Genomic DNA, 20436 nt, shown 5'->3' on the forward strand with positions numbered 1-20436 from the left:
AAATTGTCCTGCATTTTCAAAATATATTTATGGTCACCGTATGTATACCCTGCAAACCAAAGTTCCCGAAATCTTAAGGTNAAAAATAAATAAATAAACATAAGTGGCACACAATATCACTTTGAAATGGCGTGCTATAGATATGACCGATACTGTAGGTACATTTTTTGAAAAATTGTCCTGCATTTTCAAAATATATTTATGGTCACCGTATGTATACCCTGCAAACCAAAGTTCCCGAAATCTTAAGGTAATCGTTAAGAGTATCTCATTTCTGTAACGATTTTTTTACGAATTTTCAAAGAAAATTATATGAAGTGGTTGAAACGAACAGGTAAAGAAATTTTTGTACCAAAAATAAAGAAAATTTTGGAAAAATTCTGAAAGATATTCTTCACATAGCACCATCATTTTTGTTGCTTCACAGATTTTCTTCCGAAATTTCGTAAAAGAATGGAAGTGTGCGACATTGTATGACCTTATCCCTTCCTCATTTTTAAAGGGCATTGCACTTTTTCCGCTTCTTTTCTTCTTGATATATTTGGATTTTTCTTAAAAAGTGGTACAATCTTCTGGGCTTCATTCGAGTTTTTGAAAACTTTTGTTTTTCCAGTTCCTTTTTTCCTATTCATGTTAGACATTCGCCATAGATTTTAATAACTCGCGAAATGGTGTTCCTTGGCAGGTTTGCTTTTTAGAAATGGCTTTGAAAATCCCATTTGGATTTTCATTAAAAAATTATAAAAAAATTAACTTTGCATGACAATTTTTTGGTATATTATCAGAGTTATCTTGATTTCAATAAGAATTAAAATTTTGGTTTTGAAAAGTTTTAGAAGTTAAATACCTTAGAATATATTTCCGCAACACTTACCTGTGGATCTTTGTGCGTTTGGAATTCCTCTTCTTTGTAGCGCAACGCCTTTGCATATGCACGACAAGCCATGGCGCGTGTACCAAGCAATTTGGTTTCAATTGGTATTGGGTCCTTATCACAATGCTCCATGAATTCAGCTAAATTCAAAATAGTTTGTGTAATTTCTGGCATATCGGTTACTTGTAGTGCTTGTATTAGAGATTGTGTAAGCTCGTGTTTGTGTTCGGGAGTAAGCTCTGTCCAACAGGAAATAAAGGCCGCATTGAATAGATCGCGTAGCAATTTGTCATAGTCCTGTGCGAGCACGTGACAGGCACGCAATGCTTGCGAACGCGATTCCTTTAGCAAGCCTATGGAGAGACGCTTCAGCCATTCAACCCAATCGTCTTTGGATACACGACGTGTCACCTGCCAGGCAGCACGCAAATTACTTGTAGAAACAATGAGACGCTTCATGGTGAAATTACCGCCACTATTAGGCGCTACTAATTCGGTGGATTTAAATTTAGCCTGCCGCATATGGAACTCGTCGTCCAGGCACATTGTGGTATTACTTTGGATTTTAGTTAATAGTTTCTCGTATTTTGGGTCGACAATGCGATGCTTCGCGATGGTGCGTTCGACAAGTGGCACAAAAACGAGATATTTCTTGCCTAACTGTATAACCACCGAGCAGAGTGTGGACATGGCCTGGTCACGCAACTCAGGCTCGGCTTCTAGCACACGCACCAATGGATGTATGATGCGCGAAGAGAAGTCAGTAAAGTCAAGTATCCAGGCGAGATGGTCGATGGTTTCCAACGCTACTAGCGACACTTGTTGCGGCACATATGGCGCATCGAACAACTTAACAATTGGCGGCACAATCAAGTGCAGATAGTCATCCAAGGTATTGCCGAATTTTTGCAATGCCTGCAGCAGACGCCTGGTTACCATACGATCCTTAGAAGTATCATGCTGAAGTACGCGTAAAATTTGTGGTATCAACTGCGACAAATAATTGCGGAATTCACAGCCCAAAGCCAATGCGATCTGCTCAATCAAATTGATCAACGTCAACTGCAGTGGCGTATAAACAGTCCAAAACTCTTTGATGAGCTTAAAGATATCAGCCATGTAGCTTATGATGTGCTGTTTAACGATCTGTACCAATATGGCTAACTGCTGGAAGAGAAATTCGCGCAAATTTATATCAGCCGTGCGCACATTCTCCAGCAAACTTGGCAACACTTGTGCCAAATATGGCACACACTTAATGCCCAGACTTTTGAATATGAAAGTTATGGCTTGTACGACGCTAGTATGGCGACTGCTCAGTGTGGGGTCACGCAAAATACGCATCAGTGCTGCAATCGCCACGGCTGGATAGTATTCATCAAGTACATTGCTCATATTCACAAGTAGTTCTGCTGTTGAAATATCCTGATTTTCATCCATTTTGAAATCGCTCAACGATATAAGTACGCTGTCTTTCTGACTATCTATTAAGCCCTTATTCATTTTGTGTTTATAAGGATCCATGGCGCCCAGTAGACCGAGCACTCGTATTGTCTCACGACGTATGGAGCGACGTTGTTCAGTTTTCAAGAAATTAATAAGTATATCAATAAGCACAGGATACTTGTGGTAGGGGGTCACCACACGACCAGTAGCGCTAATCAACTGACCCAGTGTCCACAGGGCAACGCCACGTTTCTCTGGGCTACCAGCATCACCAAGCATTTCAAGCAAAATTGATAGCAAATCGTCAGCCCACAATTCCATTTCATTCGAGCCGCCATTCACCTCAGCCAAATCGCCGATCGCGCGCAAAACATTCAATATAACGCCAGGGTTAGGGTCGGCTTCGCGTAATTTGGGCACAAGGATGGTAAGTATAGGGTGCATGTAAGATGAAATCAATCTGCAAAGAGAAATTTAAGAATTAGCTAATACAAATAAATTTAAGGCATGGACGAAAAGGCATAATTGGAAAATTTATGCAATTCACCGGAAAAGTTGTGGCTGCGGGAAAATATTAATAAATTTAAAATTGGAAAACTAACCTTGGTGTGCTGATAATCAAGTGGTCCAGCATCCTAGCGCTCTGCTCCTTGTTGCGACTCATACCCGAATGTTCCAATTCAGTCAGTAGTTGTATCATTATTTTACGCAGTTTTGGCATTACATACGCCGGGTTCATAGCGGACAAGCGTCCCACTGTAACCATTGCTAGCTCGCGTATTTCAAAAATTTCATCATTTAATGTAATAAAGAGTGCACTAAGCGATTCAGGCTGTGCCAGCTCAGCATCGAAGGTTTCATCCAGTGAACGTAATATGCGTATGCGCACATTACAATCCATATCTGTAATGGCGACAATCAGCAGTCGCTCAATGACATGTGACACTGTTTCGCTAAGTGTATTTGAGCTTTCTGAACTATCAGCCGACTGCACGGCGAGTTTTAGTAAACGTGTGCACGTTTGCACCGCTTCCAAGCGTATCTCCTGCTGCTCATGATTAATGAAATGATCGGCGCAACGTTGCACGAAATCGAGCATATTTTGCTCTTCGAAATTGAAACTACCAAGTGTTTTTAGCGCCAGTACAACGGTGGGTACATCATGTTGTAGATTTAACGATGTATCCAAAGGTATGGTGGCCAATGTTTGATAGGGTATGGCTAATGGTTTATTCATTAGAACCTGCGATAGCACGCGTATGAGACCCTCGGCAATGGCAGTCTTCAGATGTGGCACATTTTCGGCAAGTTCCCGCAAACAAACGGTCAGTGCTGGCGAAAGACCACTAAAGAACATTTGTTCTAGAATATTACGTACATCTTCGGTGATACCCGATTTTACAGCGTGTGCCAGTAGCGTAATGCAATGAAAAATAGCTGGGTCTATAGACGATTTACGTTTGCTGGGTGTGATTTTTGGCGGTAATGCTATTTTGATGGCGCACATAATTGTCCTTAAATGCTTGTCAATATCACGTTCCACAGCTACTGCTATATAACCGATTGTTACGTATGCAATATTTCGATCCTTCTCCTTTCGCGGCACAATGCTGAGCAAGTGATTCACACATTCTTGCAAATAACGTTGCACGAATACTTCACGATTGAAGGCAGCAAGGCGTGGAAGTATTTGGAGCAGTGCTTGCTGAACGTAAGGCGATTTTGAGATGCGCTGTTCCAGCACATTATCGCAAATATTTGTGTAGTTTTCTGTGAGTATCTCACGGGAATATGCCGACTCCAGCACGGTGGCCTTCAGGGGAAAAAATCATAATTATTACGGTTATTAACATTCATATTAAATTTTGATAAGTAATTACCGATGAAAACTTATGTGCACCACCATGTTGTCCTTCATGTTCCAAATGCATATGCGTCGAACCTAGCTTACTTATAAATGGTGCTTTCAAGCGAGGCACTAAGGTGGTTAGTTGACTACCAACGGAGCTGGAGTGCATGACTTCACCAAATTTGTTATGTTGTGCGTCGGGTAGAAGTGCTTTCAAAGCAGCATAACGACGTTCCCAAGCGGCATGTGAACAACGGAAAAGTTCATTTAGGATTAGAAGACCGCCATGAATACGATCATCGCGTGTCATTCCCTTCTGATCTTTTGTACCAACTGGTTCCGCTACAAAGCTTGCGTTTGCTTCTTGATAACAAGTTTTATACCATTGTGGTTCGCTTGACTGTTTAGTGCTTTCACGTTGAGAGGTAACAATAAGAGCGGCACGTAACGCTTCACCAGCCGATTCGCGTATGGCTGCTTTGGGGTCGAATATTGCATTGAAAATGTTATCGAAAAATGTAGATATTTGTTGATAAAAGTATGTGGGCATGGCAATAGCCAGCTCGCGCAGAATAAAGACAGCTGCGTGGCGGCGGTACTGTGACGAAAAAACGTTAAGTTATAGTGATTTCAAACAATTTGCAATACAAACAAAAAAATACACTGTTTAAAACAATAATATATTTATTTACCTCTTGCCGATCACCACTCAACATTTCGAATGCGCGCTTGATATCAAAATCGATTGATTCGGCACCCTTTGACCCGGGCAAGTTAGCCAATTTCACCAGCGTACGTGCTGCAATCTCCATTACTGTGGTATCATTGGAAGGCAGCAATGTACGTAAGTGATTGTAGTACGGTGAAATACGTTTCATTGTATTCACAACATCGCCACTTATTAAACATTCTGCAAGAGTAAACAAGCATTAACAAAAGAATTAACCCTAACGATTTATAACTACGCACTTATGGCCAAAACTGCGCCTTTCTTGTCATTGATGTCCGCAGAATTTACCATACTGAATATTTGATGATTGAAATCATCGAAGAATGCGACTAGGTCCTCCTGTGACATTTCACGCAGCTCCGTCTTTACATATAGAAACAAATCCTGTGCAGCTTTGCTCTGCACATTGCGATTACGCGACTTGAGGCCAGAAACGAATTGCTGCACCAGCGCTCCAGTCGACATATTTATAGATTTTATTTTATAATACACAGATAAAATAGTACAAATCCGTTCTAATTAAGCAAACATTAGCTTTTCCGATTGTGGTTTCGCTATTTTCCAACTAGCGGTGCATCGTAAACGCGATTGGGTGTCTCAGGGAGTCTCACACAACCACTTTGAGGTTAAGTAGAGAAGAGAATATGAAAATAGTCGGCTGAACAATTTATATCATTTTTTATGGAATAAAAGTTGTGGAATTTGTAGTAGCGGGTATTAAACAATTATTTGATATAAAAAAATTACTTCACTAAGTATTAACTTTTTTCCACAATTTTTTCACAGTAGCACTCAATTTACACAGTTTTTTTCCGTCTGGCTCACTTGTCAAATGAAATGTCTACAGAATTCGCCGTACTAGAGCGTAAAAACAAAAGTTACGGCGAATTGGCGCGTAAATTAGGCGAATTAAATGTAAACAAACCGTTTTTTTTTTGTTGCGAATTCGTAGAGAATGGCGGAAACGGTGAAAAACAATGCAGAATGTTGAGAGAAAGGTAAAGAATTTGGATAAAAGTGGGTGAGAAAAGATTAAACAGCTATGTTCAAAAAATTGCCAGCGTGTGAACAAAACTGTGAAAAACTATGAGGCAACGAACAAAATTTTTAATTATTTCAATAAATTTAATGAAAAAAATTATGTTTGAGTTTAATATAAGTACACACATATGTAAAGTAAAGAAAGGAGCAGGCGCAAAAAAAAGAAATAGGAATAGATAGAACAGCTAATTATAACGGTAAACTTTTTTTTTTGGGGGCGAAACGATTAATACAAGTACTTTTTATCTACTAAAGGAAGAAGGTCAAATGGATATGTTATATGTATGTAAATATATGTATAAATACATATCTTGTAAGGTTTTTGCAAAAATCGGATTTGTTTAAAGAAATAAAAATTAAAAAAAACAATTTTTAAATCTATCCTTTCGTTAAATGTTTTAATAAAAAACCTGCTTACCAAATTTCAAGAATAATAAGTAACACTTGTTGGCGAGTGGTTCCAAAATTACGAAGTCCTCATTTGTACACATAATAAGCAAAAATATTTTCTGCTGGGTTATCCAGGAAGCAGTTACAAATTTTCTGCTGGGTTAACGCAGCTTTTACCCATACCTAGGGCTTAGATGTTTACACATGAAAAAAGTAATAGGCCATTTCGTGGTGGCGGCGATCTTAAATTCAGTATCATTCTAAATCCAATATAGCCGCCGCCACAAAACCCCCTCAGTATGGGTATCAAATGAAAAGGATTGACTAATAGAATACATTGTCTCATGAACAAATTCTGAATCCAAGATGGCCGCCATCACCAAATGGCGGACTACTTTTTTGATATGTAAGCATCTTAGCTCTCGGTTTGGGTAAAATTTGTGTTAACACAACAGAAAATTTGTAATTGCTTCCTTGTTGTACAAATGATAATTATTGGACTAGTTCAGGATAATTTCAGGACTATATTGGGCTGGTACGGTTTAATTTCGGGATAATTTCACGATTAGTTCGGGATCATTTCGGGCCAGTTCACGACTGTGTAAGGGCCATTTTCGGATTGGTTCTGCTCCATTTCGAACCTAGTTCAGGAGACATTTTGGTACTACTTCTGGATCATTTTGGTAGTAGTGAAGGAACATTTCATGATTAATTAGGGACCATTTCGCGACCGTTTCAAGACAATTTCGGGAGAAGCGCACGACTTTTTCGACAGTTTCGGGGCCTGTTCGGGACTAGTTAGGGATCCTTTCGGCACCGTTTGGGGATCTGTAGCCCGTTTCTGTAACTTTTCTCAACCGATTATTTCTCTACTGGTAGAGAAAATACGTCACTCTCACCTACTAATTAGCAGTAGAGGACAGGGCGGTGAATTCATATCTCAATTCGCCTTGGTAGAGAATTGTTACAGAAACGAGCTACTGTTCCGGATTATTTCAGGACCATTTCGGGATAAGTTTACGACTGCTAGAGAAACACTTCAGGAGCAGTGATGCCAGACATTCTCTGTTAAAAATCCCACGAAAATGGGGAAAAAATCCCTCAATTACCCACATCTTGAAAATGTATCCCACAAAATTCCCAACGAATTTAAACATATACATGTTTCAGTAGTAAAGAAGTAAAATTCATATAAAATAATAATAATAGTTTGGCGCTTACACATATGTGCTTTTCCTCCAATTTGTGGCGGTCCCCTTGATGTGGTCACACAAAGGGGAGGGACCTACAGTTTTACGCCGACTCCGAATGGCGAGTGTATTTTTATGAGAAGCTGTTTTTCATGGCAGGAATACACTCGGAGGTTTGCCATTGCCTGCCGAGGGCCGACCGCTGTTAAGAAAAAACCCCTTTTTCTGCATTTTTTTCACTCATTCATTTTTTCACTTTCATTTTTTTGCTCACTCACTAAGGGCCTAAAAGAATTTTTTGGTGACTTTAAAATTGAAGCACATTCATGTGCTATTTAACATTTCATCAGATAATTTGTTCCGCTTTTTACATGAAATACCAGTTACAACTGAAAAGATTCTTTCTTACTCAGCGCTTGAATTGGTTAACGTAAGAAAATTTTCGAAATTATCCTTATACTTTTTAACAATTATATACCATTTCACTCCACATCACATCTTCAGAACGATTAATTAAGTGGAATGTCGAATATTCGTGAATTTTGATCAATTATGCAACAATAACTGCGTCAAAAGAAAATCCCTTATTTATATGAAATGTCCCTTTTTTCCCTTTTAATAATTTTTGATGCAAAATATCCCTCAAGTAGGGAAATTTCCCACAATCTGGCACCACTGTTCAGGAGCTCGTTTCTGTAGCTCTTCTCCACCGATTATTTCTCTACTGGTAGAGAATATACGTCATTCTCTACTACTCATTAGCAGTAGAGAACTCATGAACCAAAAAGACAAGATCACGCGGGCAGGAGACTAGCCCGTTAGAATCGCATTAAGGAAAAAAGTTGAACGATTTTGACATTAGCCGTTTATTTACATTTCTTCGTTGTTTACAATTTGGTGGTGGCTTTTTACTGCAATTTTCTTCATTTTCGCTTGTGACAACGTGTGTACACATAAGATAAAGAATAATTTAACACAACGGCATGATTTTTAGAAGAATTTGCATAATAAAAATGATTTTTCATGCGTTCAACAATTTCGCGGTTTTCTCCGTTCTCTTCGTTGTTTACTTCTTACAGCAAAGATGGCGTCGAGATTTCGGCAGCTAGAAAATAACTTTTTTCGTTCTTTCCGTCCCGCGTGATCTTGTGTCTTTCGTTCATGTAGAGAACAAGGCGGCGAATTCATATCTCAATTCGCCTTGGTAGAGAATTGTCACAGAAACGAGCTACTGTTCTACTTCATGACAATTTTGGGACTTGTTTGAGATCGTTTTGGAGTAGTTTGAAACTAAGTTATCACGAAATGATTCTGAAAAAGTCTTGACCTACTCCCGAAGTGTTTATCAAAAAGTCGTGTACTGGACCCGCCAAAATGAATAAAATGAAGAGAAATGGATGCTTAATTTCTAACCTAACCTAATGCTTTGCCAGGCAATAGACAAATGTTGACACATAAAATTTCATGAATGCCTAATACTCAAGCCTTTTTTATGTCGCCCCCAATATGGGTATCAAATGAAAGGGTTTGATAAGTAGATTTGAACTGAAGAATAATAGGTCATTAGCTGCACACCATCCAAATTAAGGTAAACGGTTACAGCGAGCCGAGGACATAGTGACATTAAGGTGGATACAAATTTTATGTCGCTATATTTTTCCAATCAAATGGAAGAAATTTAATGAGAAATATTAAGCAACTAAATTAAAAATTTAAAACTTTAAAATAAAGTATTTAAAAATGTGTTTCAAGTTAAACGCACCCACGATTTTATTGCTACGATCACGTGATCGATGGAATGACTGGTAGCTGGTACCTACCTTAATATTTCTAAGCTTTTAACACATTATCTGCATCATTATTATGTTTCTTTACAATAAAACCGTTTAGCTTAAAAAATCTGTTTGCTTATTTTATTTATAATCCCAACTAAGTCATTCGGTAATCTTTTTACAATCCAAATTCTATTCAATCTTTATTTCAGATCAGATTACCTTGAAGTATAATTTATGATATTTTTTCATTATCGCAAAAACTTAAAATTAAAATACTGTACAAGAGCGCGCATCCCCAAAGAGAGCACACAAATTTGAAAAGCAGAGCGAGTGCTGAGAATGCGCAAGTTGAATGCCATCGGCTATGAAAAGCAACACATCTATTCGTACTATACATAGGCATGTGGATACCAATGTGCATGGCCATTGGACTAGAAAATATTTGCCAACATTTCAAAGATTCATTTGTAGGTAAACATTCCAAGCTAAGGGTAGCTTCGCAACAAAACGGGAAGTCAGCTGTGCTGAACAATAGAAAATAGTGTTAGTTGAAATATTATTTATTAAAAACATTTGGTGACTTAACTAATGAAGAGATTGTAATAATGCAATCATCGATTGTGTAATAAAGAGTCATATGTACGTATGTATGTATGTACATATTAGTTATTTGTGTTTATAGGAAAATGAAACTCGCACTAAGGTTAAAATCGCATGGTGATCTGAAAAGTGGCAGACTAATAGACGATATGCAGAGTGTATAATATACATATATTTTATAATTTGTTGTAGTTGCTAAGCGTGAAAACGTATGTATGTATGTACATATACATTCGTCTTTGTGTGAACTGAAAGCCTTTTAGTGCATGCTAATTTAATTTGCTATCGCCGGTTTAGTTATTGTTTAAATTAAATAAACTTTAAAGTGTTATGTTTATTTAAAAGAAAAACTTCCTACAACTGCATTAAATCTTTCCGTACTATTTGATAAAATGAAATAAGGCGAAATTGTTGCTAACCCCTCACTACTATAATAAGGGTGTGTGTATCTAAATATACATGTATGTAGATATGTATGTTTTATTTGAATATCGGCACGATATCCACATACATATGTACATTAGACCGGAACTTGAAAAAAAAAGATCGCTGTTCGGCCCTGAGTCCAGACTCTAAAGTATAGGAGTTGCTTTTAATTTTGTTTTTGATATTTACATACATATATTCGGCATTTATAGTCGGATCTTAGGGCATGATAGGTAAATCCGTGCGCTTGTCTCAAGGGGACACATTTTTTTGTTGTTACGTTCAAGTACCCCGTTTTAGTACTGACCCACCAGATCTCAGCTCTTAATATCCTAACGTACCACCCTTATGTCAGTAAATTAAAGCTCGCCGAAAATCATGCCACTTTTTCTAAGGAATTGTGTATTTCGATTCAAAGGCCATTTCGATTTTTTTGCAGAATGTTTGAGGTCTGCACCATGATACATCATCGATGTTTTTGTCTCGAGGGTAAGATATTTTATTCCAGTTCTTATCGCCCTAACGTACCATCCTAATACCGGTAAATTTAAGCTCTCCAAAAAACATTAAACTTTTGCTAAAAAAAGGTGTTTTTATTATTCCCGCAGAGTGTGATTCGGTCTAATGTACATATGTATGTACTATGTAGATNATTTAAGCTCTCCAAAAAACATTAAACTTTTGCTAAAAAAAGGTGTTTTTTATTATTCCCGCAGAGTGTGATTCGGTCTAATGTACATATGTATGTACTATGTAGATATACATAAATCTATAACTACCAAACCCGATAACAGTCATTAGCTGACTTAAGCTCTATATGTATCTACAAATGTTGAGAGGTAAATATAGCACAAAACGAAACCAATTGGACATATCGTCGTTTAAAGTATAAAACCGCGTATCATTATGAATTATGTAAATTATTTTCTAGTGAGTAAAAACATTCATATTTATTGGCTGGTTTATTTCAGGACGAATGGATAAGGCTTGGGCCAAGATCTTGTGTGAGCAAATCCAATCTTTGGCAGCAAATGTCAGTTAAGCGGTTTTGCAGAATGACAATACGCGGTTTTGTACTTTAAACGACGATACATACATACATAGTTTTCGCACTTTGATTTTAGAAATGCGCTTTTGCTGAGCATACAATATTTCTGTTTATTAATTTTTTAATTAAAGTACACATTCATATACATACGTATGTGCATATGTACTACATTAGAGTGGTCCAAAAAAGTTAAGTCGGAATTTTAATGCCGCCACCCCCTAGGGTTGTTCTATACCGAAAAAATATACTCCCATTTTTTTATTTTGAAATCAAAAAATATCTGGGGAGTGCTCAAAGCGCTCAAAATTTTCCATGTATTTTTTAAATGGCATAAAATCCTAGAAAATCAATATTTTTCGATCGGAAAACTGTGGTTCTCTTCAGGAGACTTCCAGTATTAATATCCAATTGTTTATTTAACCATTTTCTAATATTAAAAATTTTTTATTGGTCCCCCATTGCCCCCCATTTTCTGGGGATGTTGGCGGACCTATAAAATATAATTATCATGAAAAAATGGTTAAATAAACAATTGGGTATTATTATTGGGAATCTTCTGAATATGAACCGAGTTTTCCGATCTAAAAATATAGATTTTCAAGCATTCTACACTATTTCTACGAAAAGTGGGTTTTCCCCATAATATAAAATACGCCTGATCACTCCATATTTTTTTTATTTCAAAATAAATAAGTAGGGGTATATATTTTTTTGGTAACAATCCTAGGGGGTGGCGGCATTAAAGTTCCGACTTTACTTTTTCACATGCAATTTTGAACCACTCTAATGTACATATGCATGCATGTAAATATTTATGTATGTAAATCGTTCCTGCGCACAGTGTAACAAGAGCAGAAAATTTTTACAACGATTGTCGCCGAGGAATAATAACCGATCGCCCAAAAATTTTCGGGAATTAAATTATACTGACCATTCGTGAAATGAGCCCAGTCTTATCCAATTTCACGAGAGCCGTTTTTCATCACTATCGTTGGTTATGCCGTATTTCCACTGGGCATTAAAGGACAAAAAACTTGAATGATTAAAAAAAAAACCGTTAGTAAAAAAATCATTTTTTTAATGACACACCCTTTTTTGTTATTACAACATCCAGTGATTGGCTGTATGCACATAAATAATTAAAAAATTTTTATAGCAAAAGTTACACTGTGAGTCTTTACTAACGGCGAATTAATTACAAACGCTTATGTACATACATATGTACGCAAAAACATACACATACTATAGAAATGTATGTTTGTATGTAAATGAACATACCCTGCAAACCAAAGTTCCCGAAATCTTAACGAAAATTTTAAGAGTTTCTGTAATGATTTTTTGTTACGAATCTTCAAGGAAAATTGTACGAAGGGGTTGACACGAACTCGTTAAGAAATTTCTGTACGAAAAATAAATAAAAAAAATTCTGAAAAAATTCTGCAAGAAGTTCTTCACATTGCAGCATTATTTTCATTGCTTTAACAATTTTCTTCCAAAATTTCATAAAAGCATCGAAATATGCACAGTTCATTTGATTTTAGAGAGTTCGGCAAAAAATCGGATGAGTTTTTACGAATATTTTTTTAAAATTTCTTTACATTTCAGAATACTCTGAAAAAAAAAATGGTTTGCAGGGTACTTATGTGCAATAGAGTCGTCCATAAATACACAGAAAAGTTCACTTTTTGAAATTTTCCCTGTGCCACCCCCCGAACTGAAAAACATCGAAAATCGGGGGCCCATATTTTTTATTTTGAAGTCTCATCATCGAATAAGAATATTTTCCTTGGGAAATCTTCAAAAAATAGAATCATGCTACATATGTTGTACATATTTAACTTTAAAATTTTACTAACATTTTAATTATTTTATGATTTAATTAATAATTTATTTATACAATTCTGTATTTTTTACTTTTATGCGCATTTTTTAACACATTTCTGAAAGATCTTTTTACTAACCACTCCTAGTAAAACTTTAGCAAAAATTTATAAATAAAATCCGTTAAATGCTTGAGCATAGTGAACGCCGTACAAAATGGCTAGGCAACAGCCTTTTTGTGTGTTTAATTGCACTGCTTATTTTGGGTAAAGTATGCAAAACAAAATACATTTTAAATTCACGCTTTTTATCATTCATTAAGCAAACACTTGTGCTCATTTATAAAAATACCAATATGAAAAAAAAAATCAAAAAGAAAATGAAAAAAATTCACGACAATAAATTGTAATTTTCGGATTTATTTACATATACCAAGAAAGAATTATTTTGTAAATTATTTTTGAAAAATTTTTGTGTTTGTGCAAACTTCACCTTTCTGTTTACCATTCTTGTGCTTGCTGCAGACGTTATTTATGGAGGGGGAGGGGCGGGGGGTATATAATATAATTAACAAGTATATGTATATGTACGTAGTTGTATGCACGAATTCTTAAACCAGAAGGCTCAGTGTTTTCTCATCGTCAACAATTTTTTTATATTTTTATTTCCAGCTTTTTCGCTTCATTACTCATATTTCCACTCGAATAACCCTGCACATTAGGCCGTACCAGCAAAAAATTTCGCCGTACACCCCTAAGAAGAATTAGAAAAAAAATATACTAAGCATGAATTCAGGTTGACAAGGGGTTTTGAGGTCGCTAAATTCGAATCTGTAGTAAAATAACACAAAACAAAATCCAATATGGCAGCTAAAATTAAAAGAAATGTGTTTAATTTGTAAAATATTTATTAAATTCACGTAGTATTGAGTACTACATATTAGGTCTTTTAAGTATGTATTTATAATTCTTAAATAAAAAAAACTTTTTGAATTATAATCATTTTTACATATGTATATCTTACACGAAATTAGTTTGAAAAAATGTATTAAAAAATCAACTTCAGAAAAATGTTCAATATTTTTGGTTACAAAATCGCGTCTTAAACAAAAAAAAGACAAACAGACTTCTAAATTTGAACGTAAACTCGGCACAAGTAGATGGGGTGAATGGCGCAAATAAACAGGTGAAGTAATAAAACAGCTTGCTCGCGTTCGTTTCTGACATTCGGCTGCCTTATAGTCACATTTTATAAACATATTTTCAAAATCTTTCATCTCACTCTAATATTACTTCGCCCACCATGGGTGGGGTGGATGCAATAACACCTTACGCATTCCATTACTTGGAAATTTTTTCGTTAACATTTCGAGCACATCTGCATGCTAAATGGAAAATAAAAGCGCTTGTTATATTATTAAGAATCAACGCGAGCTCTTAGCCAGCCACTGGCTGTTTTTTTCTGCACTTTGCACTAAAAAAAAAAATAATACAAAGAGACCAAAATTCGAAAATTGGGCTCAACTGGTCTTTTGAAAATTTTATTAGCTTTCATTTAAAAACAAATTAATCTAATTGAGTGAAAACTGAAGGCTCCAGTGAATTGTGAACACAGCAGGTGTATACATATCGCCACTCCGTAGGACCTGGGCTCACATCAGGCGATAGGACACCTCCGTGTGTATTGCTGCCTTGAAAAAATTTCTCATAAAACCATTTGCCGTTCGGAGGCGGCGTATAATTGTAGGTCCTCCATTTGTGCTATAATATCAGTTGGAGGAGAAGCTCGGTCAAACACTTAGCAAAGTGTAAGCGCAAAAAATATATATTTTTTTATGATAGATTCCTGCATATCTTGCTATATTGTTAATAATAATTTATTTTAAGCATTATACACGTACTCATTGTACAACTAGTACATCATGATTGCATAAAAGCATTTGGCATCGTAATCATACTATCTGTTAAAAAAATTAAAATTAAAATAAAATCATCTCGCTTATATGTATACTCACTTTGTTTTTACAGCAACTAACAACTGCAATGTTAATGTGAATGCTTTTCCTGCGACGCAGGCGCAGAGCGACAATTACACCGACATCTCCCATTACTACGGCGAGCAACCGATTTCGGCAAGTCATCATATGCCCATCGTCACTATGTCTGTGGAAGACAGAGTAAATCTAACCGCTATCACGTGGGCGCATGCGGTAAACAGCCAGAAGGAACTTTACGAGGCGCTCGAGAGTAAGTGCTATATACATACATATGTACATACATACCAGGGTTGTTGCGAATATTCGCATTCGCATTCGCAATCGCGGAGCTTCCGCATTAATTTTAACAATCGCATTCGCAACAATGCAGAGTTTTCTGGCAAACAAAATCACAGAGTGTAGCCAATATTCACCTTTGATAAAAGTGCTTGTAAACATATTATTTCTTAAGCTATATAACCAAGACTGCCCATTGAAGTCATACAAGTTCCCACTTCTGTCAAGAGAACATTTTCTTTTTAAGAATACGTTTTATTATTTTCAGTGCTTTAAATACCTGCACTAGTTTCTTTCTTTATTATGATTTTTGTGGACCAATCTTAAAAAAGCTACTAGATATAAAAGAAGAAAGCGTGCATTGTAATTTTAAACCGAATTTTCCTGATTAGCTTTTGATGTTACAAAATTTGAGTTGAAAAAATCTTTTATTTTTTCAAGTTCGCTGCACTGAAAGTACAATTTGTGTGTGAAAATAGGACAACACTGTTAGGTATTTTTGATATTGTTTAAGTGATTATATTTAAAAATACTAATTTAGTATTTTTGAGATTATAACTTATCAAGTCAAAAAGTTTGTTGATGATGGCTTTCTTTAAAAGTTGAAAAGCTTTACTCAAGGCAAGTACCCTTTTTTCATCTTAAATTGTAATAAAAGTATAGTAAATAACATAAATTTGAATATTACAATTTACTGCTAATCGTTCCAAAATCGGTACTTTTACATCAAATTATTTTTCTTATCGCAAAAAGGGCGGTAAATTCTGGATTTCCTAGGGGTGACAAATATTCAAATCCGCCACTGCAAATGGGGCTCTATGGGAAATTTATTTTTAGCAAACATTTCAAAAACAGTAATTTTGTTTACTTGTCGGACAATATTTGTTCATATGGATGTAATTGAATCATTGGCTAAAAACTTCTGTGGTAAAACTCTCCCCCGACGTCTTTGTTCTTTGCTGTTTAAAGTCAAAGAGTAAGCTCCTTCAATAGGAAATCGATGCTTAAATAATCAAAAAGTTATAAGTCTTTAATTAGATCCGTGATTCTAATAATTCACAACAACCATATTCTGATTCAATTCGGCTGACAGCCACGACTTTGAAAACAGATTTTTGTCCAAAATTTTCATTCCTGGAAAATAATAATTTATTTTCCATATCCACCAATATATTGAGTTCTCAATAAGCACAAACAAACGAGTCACAGAAGAAAGTATTAAAAATTAATTACAAAAACTAAAATTAAAAAACGCTGATGACGTTACAGGTTCCCCAAATTCTGAAACAGCGAAAGGCATGAGAATGAAGAATTCTTTTTAAAAAGCTTTAGAAAAAACTGACACATCTGGTTTGGCTTTTAAGCGGTGTTTAAACCACGATCTCGCCATTGTGCTAGATTCTTCAAGTGGAGATGAAAGTTAGGAGGATACATCCAATATTCTCCGCCCCAATGCAATTATAACTATTTTTATTAAATATAATGTTCTAATTTTTAAATGCAAGTAATAAGTAAAATAAGCATTATTAAAAGTTACTAACTTCAATTTTTTATTTACCTAAATACATTAAATAAATTTTTTCTTAAAAATACTTGACATTCGCATTCGCACTCGCATACGCGGATGTCTAAAATTTCACTTCCGCACCATCCCTAGTACATACATATATAGCTGCCGGGGCAGCATGTCGTATACGCAACTGAATTTTCATTGGTTGCGGTTAAGTAAGTTAAATGCTTTCATGCATACATGTAAATAAATTTTGTATACAATTTTAATTTATTAATTAATGGTTTATGCATCTATGCTTATTTTAATTAAGAAATAATTTTTCAGGCGATATCAATATGATTGAGGCCGATATTGTGCTTGGCAGACTGAACAATACTGGCGATGAATTGCCGGTGATGGCTCATCCACCAGCGAACTCCTCGGACTTGTCATTATTGGAATTTCTGTTGCGCATCTTGGAGCATAATGAAGAGCACGTCGACGATGCGAAGGGCGTGAAATTGGATTTTAAGTCAATTGAAGTATTCGAAGGCTCGTTGGATATTTTAAGTCAATTGATACCATTGGTAAATGTGGAGACGAAGTAAGGTGTTACTATTGGAGTTGTAGGGCTCTTGGAAGCAATTATTTATGTGAATAAAATACATACTCAATTATTTTGAAATATTTTTTTACTATTTTTACCAATTTACATTAGACCGTACCACCTTACAAGCCAATAAAAAAGTTCGAAGTATACCCCTGACTAATGCTGAATGAACTTTAGAACAAAATAAAAAAAAATAACTCCACGAAAAAAGAACATCGATATATTATTCCTTAAGATCGGACTATAAATGACGAAAAATATAAAAAGGCGTTCAGAAAAAAAACTTTCGAAATTGCCTTGCAAAAATGCTTTAAGTCTCAGGCGTGGACAGCGAACTTTTTTTTTTTTTGGTACGGTCTAACGTACATACATATAAAATTTGTATATTAATTAAATTGTAAAATTGTTCGACAAAAAAAAATGTTTTATTTCGTAAATCTTTTACATAGATGCCCCATCCTGTTTGGCTAAATGCTGACATCATTAGCGGACCCGTTAATCAATCTAATACGGTGCCAGTTGATCCAGAGCGTTTCTTCGCCGGCGCCGCAAAATTCGAAACAGCCGTACTCTCGATCGGCTGGACAACACTTTGGGGCGCCAATTACACAGAGGGCTACTATACAGAGCATGAGATCGATGAGATGTTGGTGGCCATCAAAGTAAGTAACATACGTACATATGCATTTACATTAGGGTGCATCAAAATTAATATTAAAAAATGGTACTGTTTTTCCAAGGGAATAATACAATTAATTACATTTCTAGACTTCTGTCAATGTATTTCGGAAAAATATTAAGATTTACGTGAGTTGGACCTATTTGAAAATTTGGTGGTTTTTTACAAAATAAAATTAACAACTTTTTCTGTGATACACCCTAATACGCATACATATCTAATAGCCTCTGCCTTCACCCATAATATATCGACTAAATTATCGATAAGTCTGCATCGTTTTTGATGCTACAGAGTTTACTACTTATAGGCCCACCAGAATGGGTACTTGTACGTCAACAACGGAAAAGTAGTCGAAGGTAGTGGCGTACGTACCGTAGAGATAGGCCACAATGAAGGTGTTGCGTCTGCAAACAAAAATCAGCTGTTCCTTATGGCCGGGTACTTGGCGTTTACACAAGTCAATTTTTCAGATACAATGACAAAATATTCAAATTTTTTTACTAATATATTCCCACTTCTCTTGATGTCTTCATCACTGTCTCTGGCTTTTCGAAGACAGTTTATTGTCTGGATGCCTACTTTACTCAAACAATGTGTAAATTATGTGCATATTCTCATTGGTCTTGCCTTGTGTAAACGCGGGGTTATACAACTGTCAGCAGTGACGGACTTACGTGCGTCAAAAGGTGAGTGTTGGCCAACGTTCGTTGGGTCCGTCGATGCAAGGTTTGCCAATCTGACGCGAATCTCTATGCAAACACACACAGTCTACTCAACTGTCAGTTTCATCCTTGAGCGGAACGTACGCAAAGTATCCATTCTGACGGGGCCATTAGAAAACGCAAGTTCGCGCATATCTATGCGACTCTATTGCAGTAAAAATGGCTTTTTACAAAAAAAAAAAAAAATATTTTTCAACACAAAAGTATATAGAGGACTTATATTCGATATGGCTTATATAAAAATTCATCTCGATGATGTTAATGCTGACGTTATATATCGCTTGTCGGTAGAATTAACTATTGAATTTCAAAATTAAAATTGCAACCAGTGATGACAGTTACGTCTCAGATGGGTTTTGACGTCTGAAAGTAGTTTTTATATAAACTGCAGGTAGGTCGTATTGAATATAAGCCCTCGCTATATATTTTTAGCTGTTTTACATCACACATGTTCTGTTTTCCTACGTTACTTTTTGTTTTAATTTACAAAATACGTTTGTAAAAAAAAATTTCCCTAATTTCAACCAATTACCACTCCATTTCCTATAACCTAACTAGCATTTTTTTACAAATTTTAATCTTTATTTTATTCCATTCATTTTTTAACTAGAACAACAACGTCACCGCCAAACAGCATCCAATTACATTCCCGGTGCGCGCCGGCATCGCCGCCAACAGTTTGGATCAACTGCATGGACTAGTGGCTGCTGTAAATGAGACGAATGAAAGTTCCATCACTATTTGGTCTTCGGCGAATGATTTTGTTGATGTACAGAAATTACGTAAGCTAATTTTCTCATTTGGCTTTGATCGCGTCTACTTGGATGTACCCGATGATTTGGCCGACCAGTTGGACTTAGGGCGTGCAGACACAGACAAAGCCTCTGCCAGGCTACCTTCTTTGCTCAGTTTTAGCATGGTCAGCGCCTGTTTGGTTTTGGCCAGCATGTGGATTAATCGTGTTAGACTATAATTTTGTTTCAATATTAAAATAATTTATAATACATACATACATACTAACCTGTTGACAACTTTCGTGAAGGGAGCAAATGCATACGTATGGCAATGAGAAATGTGAAAGTAAACTTAGATTTTGATATTAACGAATTGTAGCGAATTTAGTAAAAATCTGTTTCAATCATTAAATGTGTATTAATTATTCATAATTGAAAGTCTTATTTTAAAATCGAAACTTTGAAGCGTATCACTCAAAGTACCCTCGTTGGTTCATCAATCAGGTGGAATCAGGAGGACATTCTATAAGCGGAGTCAATAATTCTAGATTTCTACATACCTTGAAACGTATGGAAAGGTGACAGCCGCTAAAAGCATAGACAGACTGCCGCGTTGATTCGGTTCAGTTCATTAATTCGAAATTATCTTTATCTGACCCGCTCCAATATGAACAAACGTTGGTTGGTTGGTGTTAAGAGGTAAGTTGCCTGTGACGATGGTAGGTAGATCCGTATAG

At 35.9% G+C, this 20436-nt stretch overlaps 2 protein-coding genes across 7 annotated transcripts in view; one reads left to right on the plus strand and one right to left on the minus strand.

Annotated features, from left to right (window-relative positions):
* The window catches only part of mTor (serine/threonine-protein kinase Tor), a 14886-nt gene extending 9176 nt beyond the window's left edge, over nucleotides 1–5710 (minus strand). For both annotated transcript variants that reach the window (XR_001848456.1, XM_017624062.1), the window contains exons 1-5: nucleotides 5139–5710; nucleotides 4862–5079; nucleotides 4201–4767; nucleotides 2923–4133; nucleotides 875–2780 (exon numbers count right to left, since the gene is read on the minus strand). Coding sequence is in view for 1 of the 2 variants with exons in the window: in XM_017624062.1 (XP_017479551.1) it covers nucleotides 875–2780; nucleotides 2923–4133; nucleotides 4201–4767; nucleotides 4862–5079; nucleotides 5139–5364 (4128 nt within the window). In the remaining variant the exon portion in view is untranslated. The remainder of the gene's footprint in view (nucleotides 1–874; nucleotides 2781–2922; nucleotides 4134–4200; nucleotides 4768–4861; nucleotides 5080–5138) is intronic.
* Nucleotides 5711–9698: 3988 nt separating this feature from the next.
* Nucleotides 9699–20192, plus strand: LOC108369084 (protein FAM151B). 5 transcript variants are annotated; one of them, XM_017624070.1, is made up of 5 exons: nucleotides 9699–9838; nucleotides 15218–15436; nucleotides 17300–17541; nucleotides 18014–18226; nucleotides 19576–20192. In XM_017624070.1, exons 2-5 carry the CDS (start codon nucleotides 15334–15336, stop codon nucleotides 19936–19938), a joined length of 921 nt encoding a protein of 306 aa, XP_017479559.1. In that variant the 5' UTR covers nucleotides 9699–9838; nucleotides 15218–15333; the 3' UTR covers nucleotides 19939–20192. The 5 variants fall into 5 exon arrangements, with proteins under 5 accessions (XP_017479559.1, XP_017479561.1, XP_017479560.1 ...); XM_017624072.1 differs by having other exon boundaries at nucleotides 9712–10053; XM_017624071.1 differs by having other exon boundaries at nucleotides 9712–9934.
* The last annotated feature ends 244 nt before the right edge of the window (nucleotides 20193–20436 follow it).

This window comes from Rhagoletis zephyria, unplaced genomic scaffold (genome assembly GCF_001687245.7).
Source record: "Rhagoletis zephyria isolate East Lansing unplaced genomic scaffold, Rhagoletis_zephyria_1.1 Rzeph_scaffold_03488, whole genome shotgun sequence".
NCBI lineage: Eukaryota > Metazoa > Arthropoda > Insecta > Diptera > Tephritidae > Rhagoletis > Rhagoletis zephyria.

Bases quoted from the DNA above. Each gene is read 5' to 3' on its own strand.
- LOC108369084 (XM_017624070.1), top strand. From the start codon at position 15,334: ATGCCCATCGTCACTATGTCTGTGGAAGACAGAGTAAATCTAACCGCT. The intron at 15,437-17,299 runs GTAAGTGCTATA...ATAATTTTTCAG, and splicing joins ACTTTACGAGGCGCTCGAGA to GCGATATCAATATGATTGAG. The intron at 18,227-19,575 runs GTAAGTAACATA...TTTTTTAACTAG, and splicing joins AGATGTTGGTGGCCATCAAA to AACAACAACGTCACCGCCAA.